This window comes from Arvicola amphibius, chromosome 6 (assembly GCF_903992535.2).
Source record: "Arvicola amphibius chromosome 6, mArvAmp1.2, whole genome shotgun sequence".
In the NCBI taxonomy this organism is placed as follows: domain Eukaryota; kingdom Metazoa; phylum Chordata; class Mammalia; order Rodentia; family Cricetidae; genus Arvicola; species Arvicola amphibius.
This window is the reverse complement of record NC_052052.2, coordinates 116,796,899-116,814,936: the sequence shown is the minus strand read 5'-3', so window position 1 is coordinate 116,814,936 and position 18,038 is coordinate 116,796,899. Positions and strand designations below refer to the sequence as shown.

General features: G+C 40.0%; 1 protein-coding gene across 5 annotated transcripts in view; it reads right to left on the bottom strand.

Moving 5' to 3' along the window:
* Positions 1-2,572: 2,572 nt before the first annotated feature.
* Positions 2,573-18,038, bottom strand: part of Arid4b (AT-rich interaction domain 4B) — a 112,350-nt gene continuing 96,884 nt past the window's right edge. For 4 of the 5 annotated variants that reach the window (XM_038332973.2, XM_042055234.1, XM_042055235.1 and 1 more), the window contains 5 exons: positions 15,348-16,556; positions 12,120-12,233; positions 9,759-9,974; positions 8,172-8,318; positions 2,573-4,324 (listed from right to left, as the gene is read on the bottom strand). In XM_038332973.2, coding sequence (XP_038188901.1) covers positions 4,197-4,324; positions 8,172-8,318; positions 9,759-9,974; positions 12,120-12,233; positions 15,348-16,556 — 1,814 coding nt within the window. In that variant the 3' untranslated portion in view covers positions 2,573-4,196. The other variant, XM_042055236.1, reaches the window with a different exon arrangement.

Below are 18,038 nucleotides of genomic sequence, written 5' to 3'. Positions count from 1 at the left end.
TAATCTCCGCACTTAAGAGGCTGGAGGAGGATCTGGTGTTTAGTTATCCTCAGCTACATAACCAACTTGAAGCCTACATGGACCACAAAAGGCTGTCATTCAATCAGTAGAGATGAGAGTGTGGCTAATCGTGAAGGGTTTACCCAGCTCAAGGGAGGGCAACACTGAACAGCTAGTGCTGTCAGATGAGTTACCTGCTAAACCTAGTCTTAAAGGGATACTCAGGTTGCAGCCCAGCAATCCACCTGAGGTAGTCACAAAGACAGGTGAAGCCTGTGGAACCATAAGGTTGATGAGGGTAGCCAGCTGGCCCATTCCACCTCTAGGAGGGTGCTGACTGCCCCAGAGGCTGTTGGGCAAACTATCCCATTGCAGTCCACCCAGGCATTCCCCAGGGCTCCCTCTGCAAATACAGGCACATGCTCAGATACACATGGCACTCACTGGTCCACTCAGACCCTGCATCACTCACCCCTACTTCAGGCCCTCTTTTCTCTTGTGCTTTATCCCTGCCAAAGCAATGCTTAGACCTGAATTTCCAGGACAACCTCAGTGCTGTGTCCTCACTCCTGGACTCTTGCTCAAGGTCTCAAGGTCCCTCTGGCCCTAGTTTCAGCCAACTTGAGAATAGAACATTGCCTTCCCACTCAGAACCCCTTCTTCAAGCAGTCTGTGGCTGCTCAGTTAAAGAGCTGGGGAACTGATCGTCAGGACTCCAGTACACCCTTCTGGCCTGAGCTTGCCAGGGAAACCTGGGCTTGGGAGTGCAGGAAGTCTGAATAGCTGGTGTAGCCAGAAGCACTTGGCCATCTCCTTGTGGGTAAGTTGCAGGCAAACTCAAACTGACATATGGACAAACCCACTACTACACTGTGCACCAGTGTGTACACTCCTTCTAGCCTGTTCTGGCCGATTCTCACTTTCAAGTCCATGGTTTAATGTGATGAAGCTTCAGAGTATTAGATACAGGGTCAGTTGGGTCTAACAGAAAGGCTGACCAGGTCTAAGTTTACTGTCCTAACTCTTGCAGGGAGGAGGAAGGGTCTTCAAAGCAAGGGCCATTCCTGGTCAGAAACCCAGCTCTGCTGTTGGCCGCCAGTATTTCGTGTAGCTGGGAAAGGAATACTGAAGAGAAAGGACAAGAGCTGTGCAGCACTCAGATGAGACTCCCCTTTAAAGGTCCTTGTTTCTACACCTGTGTAAGATGAGTAAGGTGAGCTATGAAGTTTTGAACACTCCTGGACTCAGACTATAATAGTAGCCCTTTGGGCCACCACCCCTTTCCTCTCAAGGACACCATATATGATATACAACCACCTCAATGGTTGGTTGCAGTGGCTGACAGAGCACAGATTTGTGAGATGGCTTTCAATGCCCTCTACAGACTACTATGAACCTGTCTCTTCCATTTTCTTTCTTCTCTTTATATGCAATGATGAACATCTGGGAGCAAGGAAGTGGCTCCTGAAGCCGCATATTAGGACCAGGTATGGTATATACGCCTGCTATGCCAACATTTAGGAGGCAAAGGCAGGTAAATCCAAGTTGAAGTTGAGCTATATCCACAGAGAGACCCTGTCTCAAAACGGGGGGGGGGGGGGAGTTAGATGAAATCACTGCATTAATTTTTTTCATATAATATACAATACTACCCCAGGTGAATTATGGTACCTTGGGAATGGGGATTGGCACAATGACTACTTTAACAATGCCTATTGGATTCTAGTAACAGGTACAGGGGCCACTCAGCACAAAGGTTTCACCAAGTTACAAGACAAAACATTTTGCAGGTAGTAATTCTGAGTAAAATAAACCTTTTTTAGGAGTATGTGGAGGCACAGATCCATAATTCCAGTACTTTTGAGTTTTAGGCAGAACTGAGAATTTGTCAGTTTGAAGCCAGCTTGGGCAACGTAGCAATTCTATTCTCAAGAAAAAAGATTTATGTTTATTGAGATAGGGTCTCAATCTAGCCCAAGATCCAATGGCCTCAGCCTCTTGAGTGTTGGGATTACAAACGCAGGTCACTATGCTGTGCAGAAACATTTTTTTACATTTATACATTTTATGTGTGTGAGTGCACACGATAACTTGCAAAAGGCAGTCTTAACTTCTGCTATATGGTTTCAGGGACTCATAAACTCACTGGTCATCAACGCTTACCTGCTGAGCACCTTGCTGGCCCCAAAATACAGTTTTAAAGTGCTTATTGTTCCTTCTTTAGACATGCCCCCAAATCAAAACAAAAATATCTGTATTCAGATTCTAGCAAAATAGTATATATAGAGAGAATAATTGCCTAAAATTTTCACTCTCTCATTAGCTGTTTCCCTTTTCTGATTTAGGGTTTGGTTTGGTACAGTACTGGGGACCTAAACCAAAGCCTAGCACATACAAGCACACTTGGTACCTCCAGTCCTGTTAAGGGACTTAAGTTTTAAAGCAGACCAATCCCCTCTGAACATCAATGTGAGCCCTTGTGATGGCACAGGCTGCATGTACACATTCTCGGCAGTCATCACATGCAAAGTAAACTAAAATTACTTAATCTCCTACAAACAAAATCAACGAGTCACAAACTATGGCATTTTATTTCAGAGTCTTTGCTTACATTTGTACAATATATTACATAATTCATCATGTTTGCAGAACCTAATATATACTTTATAGTTTTATTCTATAAGTTTTTTCTTCAACATTTTGCTGTCAACAAATCTTTACAGTCTGTACAAATTTGAATAACTTGAAACCATTTTTCAACAAAATTAGTTACTGTAAGCACACATTACAAGACTGAAAATGCTTTTCTTAGAAAGGTTGAATGTAAAGATTAAGGATTCTGACACGTTAGCATCTACAACAAAACGCTTCAAGATTCTCACATGTATTGCCAGAAAACAAATAAAACATGCCAGCCTCATTCAAAAAAAAGCACACAGAACCACAATTAAAACAGTAAAACAGTCTGTACAGTAAAGTACTGTGTATTAACAGTGCCAGGTTTTAAATAGCCTCAGTGAACACATCCGCAATATACAAATGTCTTACAAAGGTGGGGAATTAAATACAAGTGCCAAACAGATTGGAGTCACACAACATAAAGTCAACACAAGTGAGAACAACTGGGCGTCATTCTGCAGTTTATACAAGGCATTTAACTGTATAGGCTTACTACCCATTAGCTATTTATAATTAAAATAAGAACCATCTTTGTGAGACAGGTCATATAAACAACTTTGAACCATTCTAACAGCTTGTTCCTGAAGTCTTTTTGTTGTAAGCTCATAATAAAATAAGCAATACAAATGAATCATCTGTATTTAAGGGAAAAGAAACATTTACAAGAAAACACAAAAATATAACTGTTATAATTCATTATGAATAAATATACACTTTGAACTGGCTAAGTACAATCTTTATACATTGTTTAAGATTTAATACAGTTTATTAGCCATTTTCTTTTTTCACACAATGTATTATATCAAAATTAAAAAAAAATACTGATTTATAGAAAAATGGCAAAGTACAGTAGTCCCATTTCAATTTGAAGGGCGTGAAAAGCCACTGCAGACCTTTTAGCCTAATTCAAACCTGTAAACATGTTCAGTCATTTTTAAAGAGAATCTTTAATATTTGGTTACCAGGACTGATGTCTAATAATATCCTGTTAACTGCAGGTTTTGAATTTGTTGCATGTGCTTGACTTATACAATTAAAGTCACCCTGAGGTGACTTGCTTTAAAAAACAATTAGCTTGTACAAATGAAAATAGGTTCATATTTTTTTAATAAATGAATGGAAAAATATCAAATGTTCCAGCTTTAACAAAATACAAGGGAATAGATATACAGTTAAGTCATCTCACATGTTCTGGCCCACCCTTTCTCTGCTTACTGTGTTGTCTCTACAGGCAGTGAAGAGCCTCCTTCTCTGCCACAGTGGAAGGCCTTCAAGTTACCAAACACGCAATTCCCAGACAAGGTGGAAACGATTATTGCTTGAGGAAAAGCAGTTCGTTGTACTTTTTCTTCATAAAAAAAGTGCACTTAAGTGCCAAGTCAGCTTGTCAAGAAACAATTTTTAAATATAAAATAGTGCTTGTCTGATTTTGTGTGTGTGTGTGCCACTGTGCAGTATAAAAAAAGATGTGGCCCTCAACAGCCATTAAGTGCAAAGTGCTCTAGCAAGTCCTGCTGTCACCTGCACTCAACTGACATTCCATTCTGTGATGCGCTGGACATTGACGGCTCAGCTAGTGTCAACATAACAGCGGCTGTTATGGAGCTGGACGAGGGGGAAGAGGAGGAGGAAGACGTGGCAGCACCTGAGGAAAAGGAAGCACACATGTGAGGCTACAAGGCAAACTACTGTGAGAAGAAGCAAATGCTCGTCTTAGCCTAAATTCTGCTATACTCTCCAAATTCACCTCAGAGGAGCCATTCAGGCTCACAGCACCACAGTATAAAGAAGGGGATCACCGGCACATTTAAGTAGCAAGCCAGTGCTCAACAGAGACATCCTGTACAGAGCACAGGGTGCAGTGGTGCAGCTCAGTGACAAAGTATTTGCCTGGATTACAACCCCACTGGTTCTTTCCCCAGCCCTGTCAAAGGAAAAAGAAGCAAGGAGAGAGGGAAGGGAGCTGTGTACCCACATTACAGAATATACAAGTAAAAAAATAACTGTTCACCAAATACCCTAACAGTTTTAAATGAAACAGGAAAAGTCTCTGTCATTTCTCTGTTTCTGCCCTTCAAGTTTCCTATAAATTCGTATGGGCCTAAGAATGCCGAGGCCTCATAGGTGGCTTAGCAGGCATAAACAACCTGAGATGAACCCCAGAACCTACATGGGAGTGGAAAGGGAGAAATGATTCTATTATGTTTGCCTCTTGACCTCCACATACATGCACACAAATTATTTTAATTCAAAATTTAGAAAGAATGGGAGGCTCAGTGGAAAAGCTTACCAACTGCACTACCTCCCTCAGTTTGCTTTTCTCAAGGGAATCTTTCATTATTATCAATGCATGAAATGGAACATTTTAAAAGAATATATACACATGCACAAATAAGAAAGAAAAAAATTCATCCACTGAAATGGCTCCATGGGTGAAGGCACCTGCCACCAAGTCTGGGCCAATGTGAATTTGATCGCTGGGATCCATATAATGGGAAGGAAAGAATGGACTTCCAGAAGTTGTCCTCTGGCCTCTAGGTGCACATTATGGCACACTTGAACACATGTATGTGTGTTCTCACACACACATAAAATGTAAAAACAAATTTTTGTTCCATACATGGGCCTAAGTTGGAGAAGCATATCTTACACCTAGAGCTCTATCATTTGCCCAAGTGCTCCCTCTACTGTCCCTAGTTGTCCATATTCTTCAGATGGAAAATGACTGCCATGGGTCTAATCTTTTATATAGAGAATTGCAATGGAACATACGTAACCATACACATTTACTTCTGCATTCTAGAGCCTCTGGAAGATTCCCAATCTGAACCACCAGAGATGAAGAGTTTCTAACGTGATCCTCAAACAGCTACCATCTCTGCAGAGACAAACATCTGCAACCCATGTTCTAAAAAAATTTCATGTCTAGAATCTTAAACTGGAAATGTAAGCTTCCTAGATTTAATAGCACTTATTAAAATACAAGTAGGAGCTGGGGAAGTAGCTCAGTCACTGAAGTGGTTTTAAGGACGTCAGTCCCATCTCTAGAACCTATGCAAAGAGCAGAGTTTGATGGCCAGCCTATGAAGAAGGCATAGGCCAATGAGACATTGTCTTAAAAATAAGGTATCTGAGGCCTACACACACACACACACACACACACACACACACACACACACACACACACACACACAAGTGGAAGTGCAAAATAGTGCAGTATCATAGTATTCTATCTCTTGCCTTTGCTTTGGTTTAGATTAGGAAACAGGATCTCCCTATACAGTCCTGGCTAACTTTAACTTCACAATATACAGCAATCTGACCTTGAATTTGCAAATGCTGTCTTCTCAAGTGCTAGGGCTGCACTATGTGCCAACAACATAGTGTAAGGCCATGTTCCATCCATATCAGCATATACGACTCTATTTCTTTTTCTTTTCAAATAGTATTACACTCTATTTACGAGCAATAACTTCTTTCATTTCCAAGCTTTATTGTTACTAACAATGTACTATTTTGTTTAACAAATACAGCTTCATTTTAACAATTTCCATCAGCAATGTTGCTGATTCAACATTAACTGCTTTATATCTTGATTGCATCCAGATTCAAGTCTCTAAGCTACTATCTCAACTAGCGGCACAGACTTCCCTTACCTCCTGCTTCCACTGCTGCTCCCAGAGTCTACTTTCCACCCAGCATGCCATTTCCCTGTTTAACATTTCAAATAGCTCTCTATTCTGCTCAGAATAGAACTGCAACTCCATCACTCTAGCTTTCTCGGCCCCACATGACTTGCTCTGTGTTTATATGACTAGAATCTCTATTTCTTTCACACCACAAAGATTTTCATTCAGAAGTGGAAAAAAAAACAAGTACACTCTTGTCTCAGAGCAGTGGTTCCTAATTTGGAGCTATTCTACCACTCCATCCTGTGGGTATCTGGCAGTGTCTAGAAGCATTAACTGGCCTGTACCCCTGGCATGTGGGATGGTGGCTAGAGATGCTGCTACGGCATAGAGGACAGCTATCTGCAGGAAAAAATGATTGGGCTCAAAATGTCAACAGTGTCACATTTAAGCAATCCTGTTCTATTTCAGGGACATTTGCCAACGATTTCTGGTATAACTAATCATGTGCCACACAAACTCCATGGTGTAGCCAAAATTGCCAATGGAAAATAATTAAAGGTCATAACTGTAGGTCACTAATATAATCCAATGGATATCCTTATAAAAAGAAGACTCAGAGACAGCTCTACATCCACTATAGACATTTACACAGGGAAGAAAGTGGCAAAGACAATTACACACAAACATGGCAGGCCTCAAGAGAAATAACAAGGTGCTTTTTAAACTTCCAGTACTGAGGGAAAATAATTTTCTATTGTCATCTACTCTGTCATGGTATTTTGTTATGGCAACAAGAATGAGTTTGATATCTCACATTTCTTGTCATTTAGGTCTCAATAGACACATCCTGACTATTTGTATCCTAAAGTAACCCAAATAGTAAGAGGGGGGAAAGGTTGTTATACTGTTGGGAGGGAGTGCCAAGTCAACTACTGCCACTGTAGAAAACAACATTGAGGCCCCTCAAAAGTTATCAGCAAATCTACCACATTATGTACAAAGCAGGACAGTGTTTACAATGGCTAGGAAAGTAGAGGGAAAAAGCATGGAGATTAGTTTAGTTCATGACATAACATCAAGACCAGATGGGAGCAGTACATTCTAGTGTACTCAGGCAGAAAAGCGGTGACAGTCAACAATACTGTACCATATATTCAGATACCTACAGGATAAACTTCAATACTGTACTGTATGATTCGGAATATCTATAGGATAAACTTCAATACTGTATTATATATTCAGAATACCTACAGGATAAACTTCAATACTGTATTATATGATTCAGAATATCTATAGGATAAACCTCAATACTGTATTATATATATATACACATATATATATGTATATATATATATTTCAGGTATATATGTGTGTGTGTGTGTAAACTAAAAATCCTGAGTAACCACTCCACGAGTATGACGAATGTACTGAAACACCATACTGTGCCTGCAAGATGTATGAACATCAAAGTATTCTTTAAAAAGTTTACTACAATTTATACCTGGCACAAATGAAATGTACAACATGGGCTTTGGTGAAGGAACATGTACGAATCAAAAGACCTTATACCTATGCATTACACTAAACTACTACTTTTTGGGAAGAGTCTAGCTATGTAGCCCAAGCTGACCTGGCCTCCCACTCTTACTGTTAAGACACTAGCTAGCCATTTGCCACTCAGTGAAGGTCCATTAGCCCTCTCTTCCCTGAGGGTGTACTGTGAGCGCCATGCAAGTGGGCACTCTATGTTGTATCAGATTAGGCTGACAGAGTGAAGAATTTTTCTAAAGAAATACAGACATAGTCCTTCCACAACAGCAGTATAATAAACTGACTTATATTTAAGAAAAAAGTACTTACTTTCTCTCTCTTTCTTCTTTAAACGTTTTCTCCTCCTATCAATGGAAGCTACTTCGGATTTTAATGACAGATAATGCTTTCTGATTTCTTGCAATTTTTCTTGAAGAATTGAGATACGTTCGGCACTTGTCATATTTTCCAGGTCCGCTGTCAATTTAAAGTATTCATTAATATGTACTTTGGAAGTAAAGGTTAATAAAAAAAAAAACAAAAAACCATATAGTTATAGAATAAAGTCAAAGACAGAAACTACAAGAAAATAGTTTTCTGGTATGATGGTACATACCTGTGATACCAAATAAGCCACAAAAAATAAAGACATCAAAATATCTGATTCCTAAATTACTCTACTTTCTGCCTTCTGACTACAATAACCTGGCACAAATGAAATGCACAACACAGGATCTGTTGAACGAGCATGTACAAATCAAAAGACCTTATGATCTACTCATTATGTTAAAATTCTTCTTTGGGGCAGACAGGGTCTTGCTCTGTAGCCAAGCTGACCTAGACTCCCACTCTTGCTGTCTTTGCCTCCTAAATACTAGGACTATACATTTGCCACTGTACCCACTACTATTTGCTGTGCTAAGTTTTCTAGTCATACACCATAACATCATAGCATATCAGTTAAAAAATAGACATTGTAGGCTTACTATATCTGGTATAGGGCATGGTAAAACATACCTTTAATCCCAACACTTGGGAGACAGAGGCAGGAGGATCTCTATGAATTCAACCTGGTCTACATAACCAGTTACAGACCACTCAAGGCTACATAATCAGACTCTATCTCAAACAACAGCAACAAAACCCCCAGTACAGGGGCACAACCTTGACACTGTAGACTTCAGGCGACTAAGGCAAGGGGACTGCATACATCTGAAAGCAATCTGATCTATACTCTAGTGCCAGGCTAGACAGGCTATATAGCAAGATCTTGTCTCAAAAGCAAATTCATATTTATAGATATTATGCAAAGACATAAAAAGGTTAAAATTGTATTTTGGAAGGAAAGGGACAGGGTCTCAATTTTGTAATCCAAAGTGTTCTCAAATTCTTAATCCTCCAGTCTCAGGCTTCTGTGCTCTGGGATTGCAGTATGTGTCCCTATGCCCAGCTCCTATACTCTTTCTTTCTTTAAAAAATAAAATAAGAAAAATATTTTTAACCATTATTTTAATTGTGTATGTGTGTGATCTATGTGTGCAGGTGCCCAAAGGGTCCAAAGGTGTCAGAAGCCCTGCTCTACCACCACTCTGCCCCAGTTACAGGCAGTTGTGAGCCACCTGGCGTGGGTGCTGGGAATTGAACTGCTGTCCCCTGGAAAAACAGTACAAACTCTTCAGGAAAGTTTCTCCAGCACCCCACACTGTTTCCAAGCAGATTCTCAACCTCATATGTACTAAGTGCTGGTCAGAGTCTTAATATTTTCTTTTAGCTTTTAGTAAGGTCGACACTGTGCCACTGTCAGGTCTCTCAGGCTCAGTGTATCTTCTTTTTTTTTTTTTTTTTTTTTTTTTTAGCACTGGCATCAGGAGGAACTAAGACAAAATACCTACAGCCTAGACCATATATGTCACTTACACATCTGAAAACTCCACTTGTACACCTTGGGAAGCCGGTTACTAGGCTCCTTGAGGTCAGGGTCTTTATCTCCATTCTTGCCACACTTCCCTGGAGACTGTACTCGTGCAGGAGGTCTGCTGGTGTGGGACTTCACCCCAGAGGGGACTGACTTGACCGCCTGAGTCTTAGTCCCACTCTCAGCAGCTGAAAGGTCTTCGCTGTCACTGCTGTTTGCTGAAAGAGAAAGAAACAAGCAATAAACAAAAGATGGTCAAATCTATTATCAACTCAAGAGGATAACGCTAAAATTACCACTTGAATTTTCTACTATAGTAAACAATCTACCTAGAAAACCTAGAAAATCAGTGTGGAAGATTTAGCTCAGTTGTATAATGCTTCCCTAGCAAGCGCAAGTCCCTGCATTCAGGCCCCTGCACTGAAAAATTAAAACCTAGAAAAATCACATGCAAATGCAAATATATCTCAGCCAAAGGAAACAAATAGCAGCCTTCCACCTAGACTGCCAATAGGTATGAACTCATTACACTGATCTTCCATTCTGCTTGTTTCGCTAGGAAATACAGTAAGCAAGCGTCTAGATGCTCACACATATCCATACCACACATGCTTCACTCAGTCATAGTCTCGTCCCTAGCTAACGAGCTTTTTTTCTCTGTTGGAATATGGCATCTCTTGCAGAAACGTCTTTACTTTAGGACTTTTATTTGTGCACAACAAATGTACCAATGCTGCTGCCACAGTACTACATAATCACCACTATCACTTTAGATTCCTTGGGAAACTACACTGACCAAGGGTAACAAATTCCTTCATCTCCTCCCTCACACATCTCCTCCCTCACACAACTCTCTCTGTGGTCCAAATATTCTGGAGTTCATCAAGAACTTGCTAATTAAGCTTCAGTCCTAGAATGGATGAACTTATCCCTGACCACTTGTTATATGACAGGAATATGGTTTGTTTAGCTGTGCATGTCATCTATCTAGACACAAAGTACCTCATTAGATTTCTGTTACAATGATTGTACTAAAACATGCTCAGAGAATATGGTTAATGGTAAATTTACCAAGACTGAAGTCAGATGATCAAAGTTACCATCAACTGCTCTAAATGAATTAATTTAATGACTCTTAGAAGATGGGCCTTTCTGGAAATATTAAAATGGTAATATCTTGAAAACAAATACATTACAGTGTAAAAAAAAACATATTTTAACTATTCTAAAACCAATTTGACAAACATTGACAGATTCTTTAGCAGCTCAAGTGGGGGCTCTAAAGGTATCAAAAGTATTCCCTGAGAGTAAACAACCTCTGCCACTCCTATACACGCATCTTAACAGATCTTTCCCCAGTCCCCACTGCCGCTCTGGAACTATAGCAACTCCTAGCTAAGCCACCCACGGCTTGGCCCTTTGTGTGCTGTGGCCTGTCTCAGCCTGCCTGACACGGCCTTGCTGAGCACAGCCACCCGGAGCCCCAAAGGATGCCATATTCACCGCCTGGAAGTCATATGGGCTCAGCAGAAGCTCGGGGAGCTGACCGCGTAACCCTTTTCTGCACTGCTGTGCAGCCAAGGCCGCTGCTAGCAAAGGTCAGGCAGTGGAGGTGGCAGGAGTCTCGGAAGAGCAGCAGGGGTCAGTGTGGGGCACCTGAAAAAAAATTCTTTACATATTTTCCACTTCTTATTTTGTCTACAAAAATAATAATAAATAAAGATCAAATGCACAGCCTTCAGAAGAAGCAAAGCATTATATTCTCTGCAGACCAATGAACAGTCCCTGCTAGTCTTCGACACAGCACTTACAGCAAAAGGATTGCTTGGATTGCTTTCAAGTAGTATAGTTCGGGGACCCCTGTGTAATTTCATAGACTGAAATTGTGCCTATGAAACTTATCTTTGCCTGCTGTTCTGAAGAATTACAAAACAATCCACTTCCTTGTAGCAAAAGTACACAGAGTACATGTGGACACTGATCATGAAGGTAACTGAGCCATGATGTCTACATGATCACTCACCAGTAACCAACACCATTAATAACAATTTGCTCAATCCTAGACTTTACCCACGATCAGAAAACTTCTTTGAAACTTTAGTTGTTTGAGGTAGGGTCACATGTAGTCCAGAGTTTGAACTGGCTATGTAGCACAGAATGATCTTGAACTCCTTATTCCTCTGCCTTTACCTCCCAAACACTGGCATTATAGGCGTGTACTACCTGTTCAGCCTCCGTGACTTTTTTTAAGATTATGAGAAAAAAAATCAAAATGTAGAATTATCCCATAACCAAATAACCTTTAACCGGGGGAGGATCAACTATTATTTTTGTATCTTGAAGCTTCAAAGCAAATTACTTACTGCCTTTCCCCTTCTTTTTGTTGTTCACCACGGTAGCTTTATGGCTTCTCTTCTGCTTTTTTGATGAACTTCCTCCTCTCTGAGCATCTTTCACTCTTTTCTGACCTGTACAGGCTGGGATGAGAAATAAATTAAGTAATACAAAATAGAATCTCACTTTTATTTTTGTAGGAGTGGGACTGAACCTAGGGCTTCAGATGGTAGGCCACTGCTCTACACCTGACCTGCACCCCTAAGTCCACTAACACAGAGCAGAATCAGACATTCCATAGCAGACTACTTAAATATTTTAGAAAGCAACCTCCGAACTATAAATTTTTATAAGATTTATATAAATTATCATAAGAAATATTTCCAAATTTTAATTAACTGTCATCCTTAAAAATGAAGGGCTTCTTTCAGAAAGGCAAGGTACATTCTTAGGAAAACCAAGATTGAAAATGCTGTCAGCACAGTATTACAGTTTATGGGTCTAGTAACTCAAATGTAAGAGTATGCAAAATTCATTAAGATTCAGTAAAACTAAAGTAGTAAGGTTCTGTTACAAGTGGAAATGCTAACGAAGTAATGTAATTTTGAATGATGTGACAGGAAAGTCACATAGCTTAGACTGGTCAACAACTTCCTGTATAGCCTCCACCTCCCCAGTGCTGTGATTACAGACCTGAAACATGGTGCTTTGTAATACAGTGACTGGACATATTTTGGCAGTTCATGTTTGTTTATGTGAATTTACTTCTAGAGCATTGGCGAGCTAATAGGCATAAAACTTGTAATTTCAGCAATATGGTCTTTAAGAAACACCTTTATGTTTTTGGTGTGAAATGCCCTGTCAAATATTATAAACCCAAATCATCCTCTTGAGCTAGCTCAAGTGCTTTATCTTCAACAAGAACTTCCCTGATGCTGCAGGTTCGCAGAGTCATCACTACTTCAAACTGCACAATTTCTGTACACTACTTGTGAGGTCTTCAGCCCTTGTTATGCTTCTGTGTCTTTAGAATTATACACAATTTCTTAAATTAAAGCTTTTGTTTTAAAACCCAGAGACTAAAGAGATATCTCCATTTGCTTCCAATTTCTAGCACTATAACACATCATATAAATTGTTCTTATAATAAAACTATGCCAGGCAAAAGTGTTTCTTGCTGTTTCTTACACCAATGGTGAAATTAATCTACAGTTTACAAAATATGGTTTACTTCTATAAATAGGCTATTCACTGAATGAAATTTCACACATGCTACTAAATATATTAATTAAAATGAGGTCTTATGATAGGTGTCTAAGAGTTTGAGATATAAATTCCAAAAAAAAAAAAAAAAACCACAACTGAATAGTGCTTTGATTGATAAAGCAGATGTCCTTGAGTTTCATACTTTTTTAAAATAAAATTTATTTTATTTTTAGTTCTCTGTGTGGGTTATAAGTTTGTGAGTGTAAGTGCCCAAGAAAGCCAAAAGATGGGAGTCAAGTTCACTGGAACTGGAGTTACAGAAGGTTGCAAACCACCTGATGTGGGTGCTGGAAACTGAACTCTGGTCCTCTATAAAAGCAGTATGCACTCTTAACTACTAAGCTATCTCTTCAGTTACAGCACTTTAAAAAGAAAAGTGGAGATGGGGGTGGGGGGGAACCTTTGTGAGTTGATTCACTCTTTCAACATAGTGGTTCTAGGGATCAATCCAAGTCATCGGGCTTGGTGACAAATGCCTTTACCCATGGACCCTTCTTGCAGGTCCAAATTCCTTTTTTTTTTCTTTTTCTTTTTTCTTTTTTGGCAGGGTAGGGGGATCAAGATAGGGTTTCTCCGTGTAGCACCAGTTGTCCTGAAAGTTGTTCTATAGACCATCCTGGCCTCAAACTCTGAGATCCACCTGCCTCTGCCTCTTGAGTGCTGAAATTAAAGGTGTGTGCCACCACTGCCTGACTCCAAGTTCCATACTTCCAATCTAATCAAGTATAATATTCAAAAGAGCAGCACTGACTGAGTCTCAGTAGAGAAGATATCAAACTCTTTCTGGTTGATTTTTATTTTTCTTAAGAAATGAAGACCACAAAGAGGAAATCTCTTAAGAGCTAGAACTATAATACTGTTGAAGGCCTAACTGACATTCTTTCCCTTTGAAGATGTCTTTCTTCATAAATATGTAACATAACTTAAAGACATAACATAGATGTAATCCTAATAGCAACTATATCTGTAAATCCCCAATAACTACAACTTCTGTTTTTTACTGATAATTTACTGATTATCTTTTATTTAGTTGAGAAAGGTTCTCCCTCAACAGCACCCCTGGCCAGGAACTCACTCTGTAGCCCAGGTTTGCCTTGACCACTAGAGTCTCCTTCCTCAGTCTCCCAAGTGCTGGGATTACAGCATGCCAGGCTACTCTATCTCTTTATGGTCAATTAAGACCCCTGAACTATTGCACTACCCTAGGATACTCCAAACACACACCCTCCAGTGCTCTGTCTTTACACTTGGGCATGTGCATTTCAAAACCAAGTGCTGGCTTGGAGTGTACTGATTTTAGGCACCTGATCAAGGCAGTTTATGAGAACAACGATGGCAGAGTACAAGTACTAATTTGGTTTTTCCACTTTGAACAACTCGCAGAAAGAAAATCAAGAGAATTACTGTAGAATATTATTAACATACACACTGGCCCTTCAATTTGGAAGCTATACATCTAATAAAGCATCAAATTCCTTTACAAACTCACACAAGTAAGTCAAGGCTTGCAAATCAGTTTGACACGGTTGTCTGAGGAAAGCAGTGCCTGGACAGTTGGTTGCTCCAAAGCCCTATTTACAGTATTTGTTTAAGGGTGGAGGGGTCTGTCAACAAATCAAAATGTTTGTGAGAGACGGCACGTTATAACTGCAAACACAGTGTTACAGAAATACAGTTAAGTGACTCATATCAACCAACATACAGAATGAATTTCATTAACTTTAGCTCTGGGCCTACATGCAAGTTGTAGCATGTGGTTTAAAATCCACTTGAAAAGTCATGGACGGTTCAGGAAAAGGATATTAAAGGCTCTCAAATGCCTTTATCATTATTATAAATTATCATTATTTAAATTTACCTTCCTACTGACGATTTCACTGTAGTCATACAAGCACACCAGTTAACTACCTCACATTAAAGACACAGTGCAACTGCCAGGGCATTAAGTGGGGAAATCCTACAAGTGGTCAGCAAGTCCTTTTTGGCCTCACCTTTTTCTGGGTGTTCTGGTTCTGGCTGATTGCTACTGCTGGAGCTCACACTCGCATCGAAGCCTGCTGGTGAGCCATTTCCCTCTGACTGGAGGTCTTGGAGCTCCCCCACAACACTGTCCACTTCAATTGTGCTGTCTGTTTCACTCTTGATGCTTCGAACCTCCTCCTGGTTTGGAGCCAGGGGCTCTGACACGGTGACACAAGCCTGCTGCTGACCAGCTTCTGTCACAGTGACCGATGAAGGCGACTCCGGTGTGGTAGGTGGGGTATTAAGCACTGAATTACTGCCACTGCTCGGAAATTCTGTTTTTCTGTCACTAACCTCTAGGGGTTTTTCTTCAACTGACTTATTGTCAACGCTGGCTGGGAGTGGCTTCTCTAGCTCTATAATGGGTGAACAACTCTCCTCCTCCGCCACAGTCTGCAGTGACTCCTCTACTGTCCCCTCATCTGGGGCAGGATGGGGAGGAGAAGCTGCAGCCTCAGTGTCAGAATCAGAAAAAAGCTCCTTTAATGTTTTCTTGGGCCACTGTCCCTGAATACTTGACCAGACGTCTTTTCTATCTTTAGCCCTGCTGTTCTGAAGTCTCTCATCAGAATTATTTAGAAGTTTTATCCTTTTTTCTGCTACTTCTGAAAATCCTGAATAGAAACTAGTTGTCCGTAGAGATTTTCTCTTTTCCTCCAAGCCATTATATTTCTTAGTTGGTGTCATCTTTGCTTTGGACTTTTCCTCTTCATCGTCATCTGAGGAGCTATTACTACTATTTTCTGTGCAAAGGGGCTCTTTGCTCTTGCTTCTGTCTTCCTTCTTACCAGGGGATCCAGTTTGCAAACATTCTTCTGTATTGCAATACCGTCTTTTTCCTCGTTTTATTTGTGGCTTTAAAGATTTATCTGTTGTGTCTTTCTTAACATCCTTTCTCCTTTTTGTGATTTCATCATCTTCTTCAAAATCAGTATCTTCCGATATTCCTTCCACATCTTTTCTTAATCTTTCTGGAGATTTTGTTTTGGCTATTGCCAAATCTGTATGGACTTTGTTCTCTTCTAGCAAAGATGGACTACTCTGTTCCTCTTTTGAAATCAGCTCGTTTCTGGTGTGGGTCAAATGGTCCACCTTTGATTCATCTTTGCCACTGCTGTCTATGTCTTGAGCACCCCTCTCATCCTCCTGCTCACTTTCTTCAGCAGAACTTTCAGAAGCTAAAAAAATAAGAGAGGTGGGGGTAATAAGCCTAGTAAGACTATTGTTTATGTCTGCCTCAAACAAACAAAAATGGAAAGAAAAACGTCTATCCTAGGTGCTGTGATTTAAATGTCTTCTTCAAAACTAAAGCTGCAATCAGACACTGTGACAGTACTGGCAAGTAGAAACTTTAAGAAGTGACTAAATCATAAACAGACAGATGTCCTTTACACAGGAGTGGATTAACTGCTGCATGAGCTACCACTGCTGTGATGCCTTCACCGTGTCCTCAATGGCAAGAAATAAAAGTTCTTTTCTTTTCTTTTTGAGTTATTCAGGCTGTGGCACTGTTAAACTGATGGAAAATAGACTAAAACACACACTGTAATAAGAATAAAAACTTTTCCAAGTGAATAAATCTACAGAAAATTTTAGAGAAATTTGCCCCTTTCCTGTACTTGTTCTTAAAGTATTAGAAAACATTGTTATCAAAATAAGAATATGGAGGGCTGCAGAGACAGCTCAGCAACTGAGATTGTTTGCTGCTTTTGCAAAGGACTTAAGTCCCCAGCATCCACATGGTGGCTTATACCCATCTATAACTCCAAGTCCAAGAAATCCAACCCATGTTCTGACCTCTGTGGGCACCAAGCACTTGGTATAAATAAATACATGCAGGCAAAACAAACATACACATAAAATAAATCTTTTTTTTTAAAATATTTATTTATTATGTATACAATATTCTGTCTGTGTGTATGCCTGCAGGCCAGAAGAGGGCACCAGACCCCATTACAGATGGTTGTGAGCCACCATATGGTTGCTGGGAATTGAACTCAGGACCTTTGGAAGAGCAGGCAATGCTCTTAACTGCTGAGCCATCTCTCCAGCCCCCATAAAATAAATCTTTAAAATATATATATTTTAATGAGAATTCAGGACAAGGGCAGCCTCATTTTAAAAGAAAAAAACCCAAAACCTATACTAGAGAAGAGTTCTTGAATCTTTGTACCCAGTCATTCAGCCAGCCAATCATTCTAGGATGACCTACCTCTCCAAAGAAGGTATTATTATCATGAATCTTCCTCTCAATGAAGCAGGCTCCGAAATCAGAATATGACCTAAAGAGCGTGCTCAGAGTCTTTCTATGTAGCACTGGCTAGTCAGGAACTCACTATGTAGACCAGGCTGGCTTTGATCTCAAGAGATCTGACTGCCTTTGCCTCCTGAGTACTGGGATTAAAGGTATACACCACACTTGGCCCAAACAGCATTAAAGACAGCCTCAATCTAAGTTTTCTCACAAACCGAGGCCTACATTAAATGTTCAGTATTATTTTTTAAAGTAAACAATATCTTCTTTAACATTATATCCATAAAATTATGACTCCTGAGGAGGCACACCTAATTAACTGCTACCTGCTCATGACTGAAGTGTCCAATTATTGTTCTTTAAGCTACGTAATTTTTTCATATAGTAGTCTACATGTCAGATACAT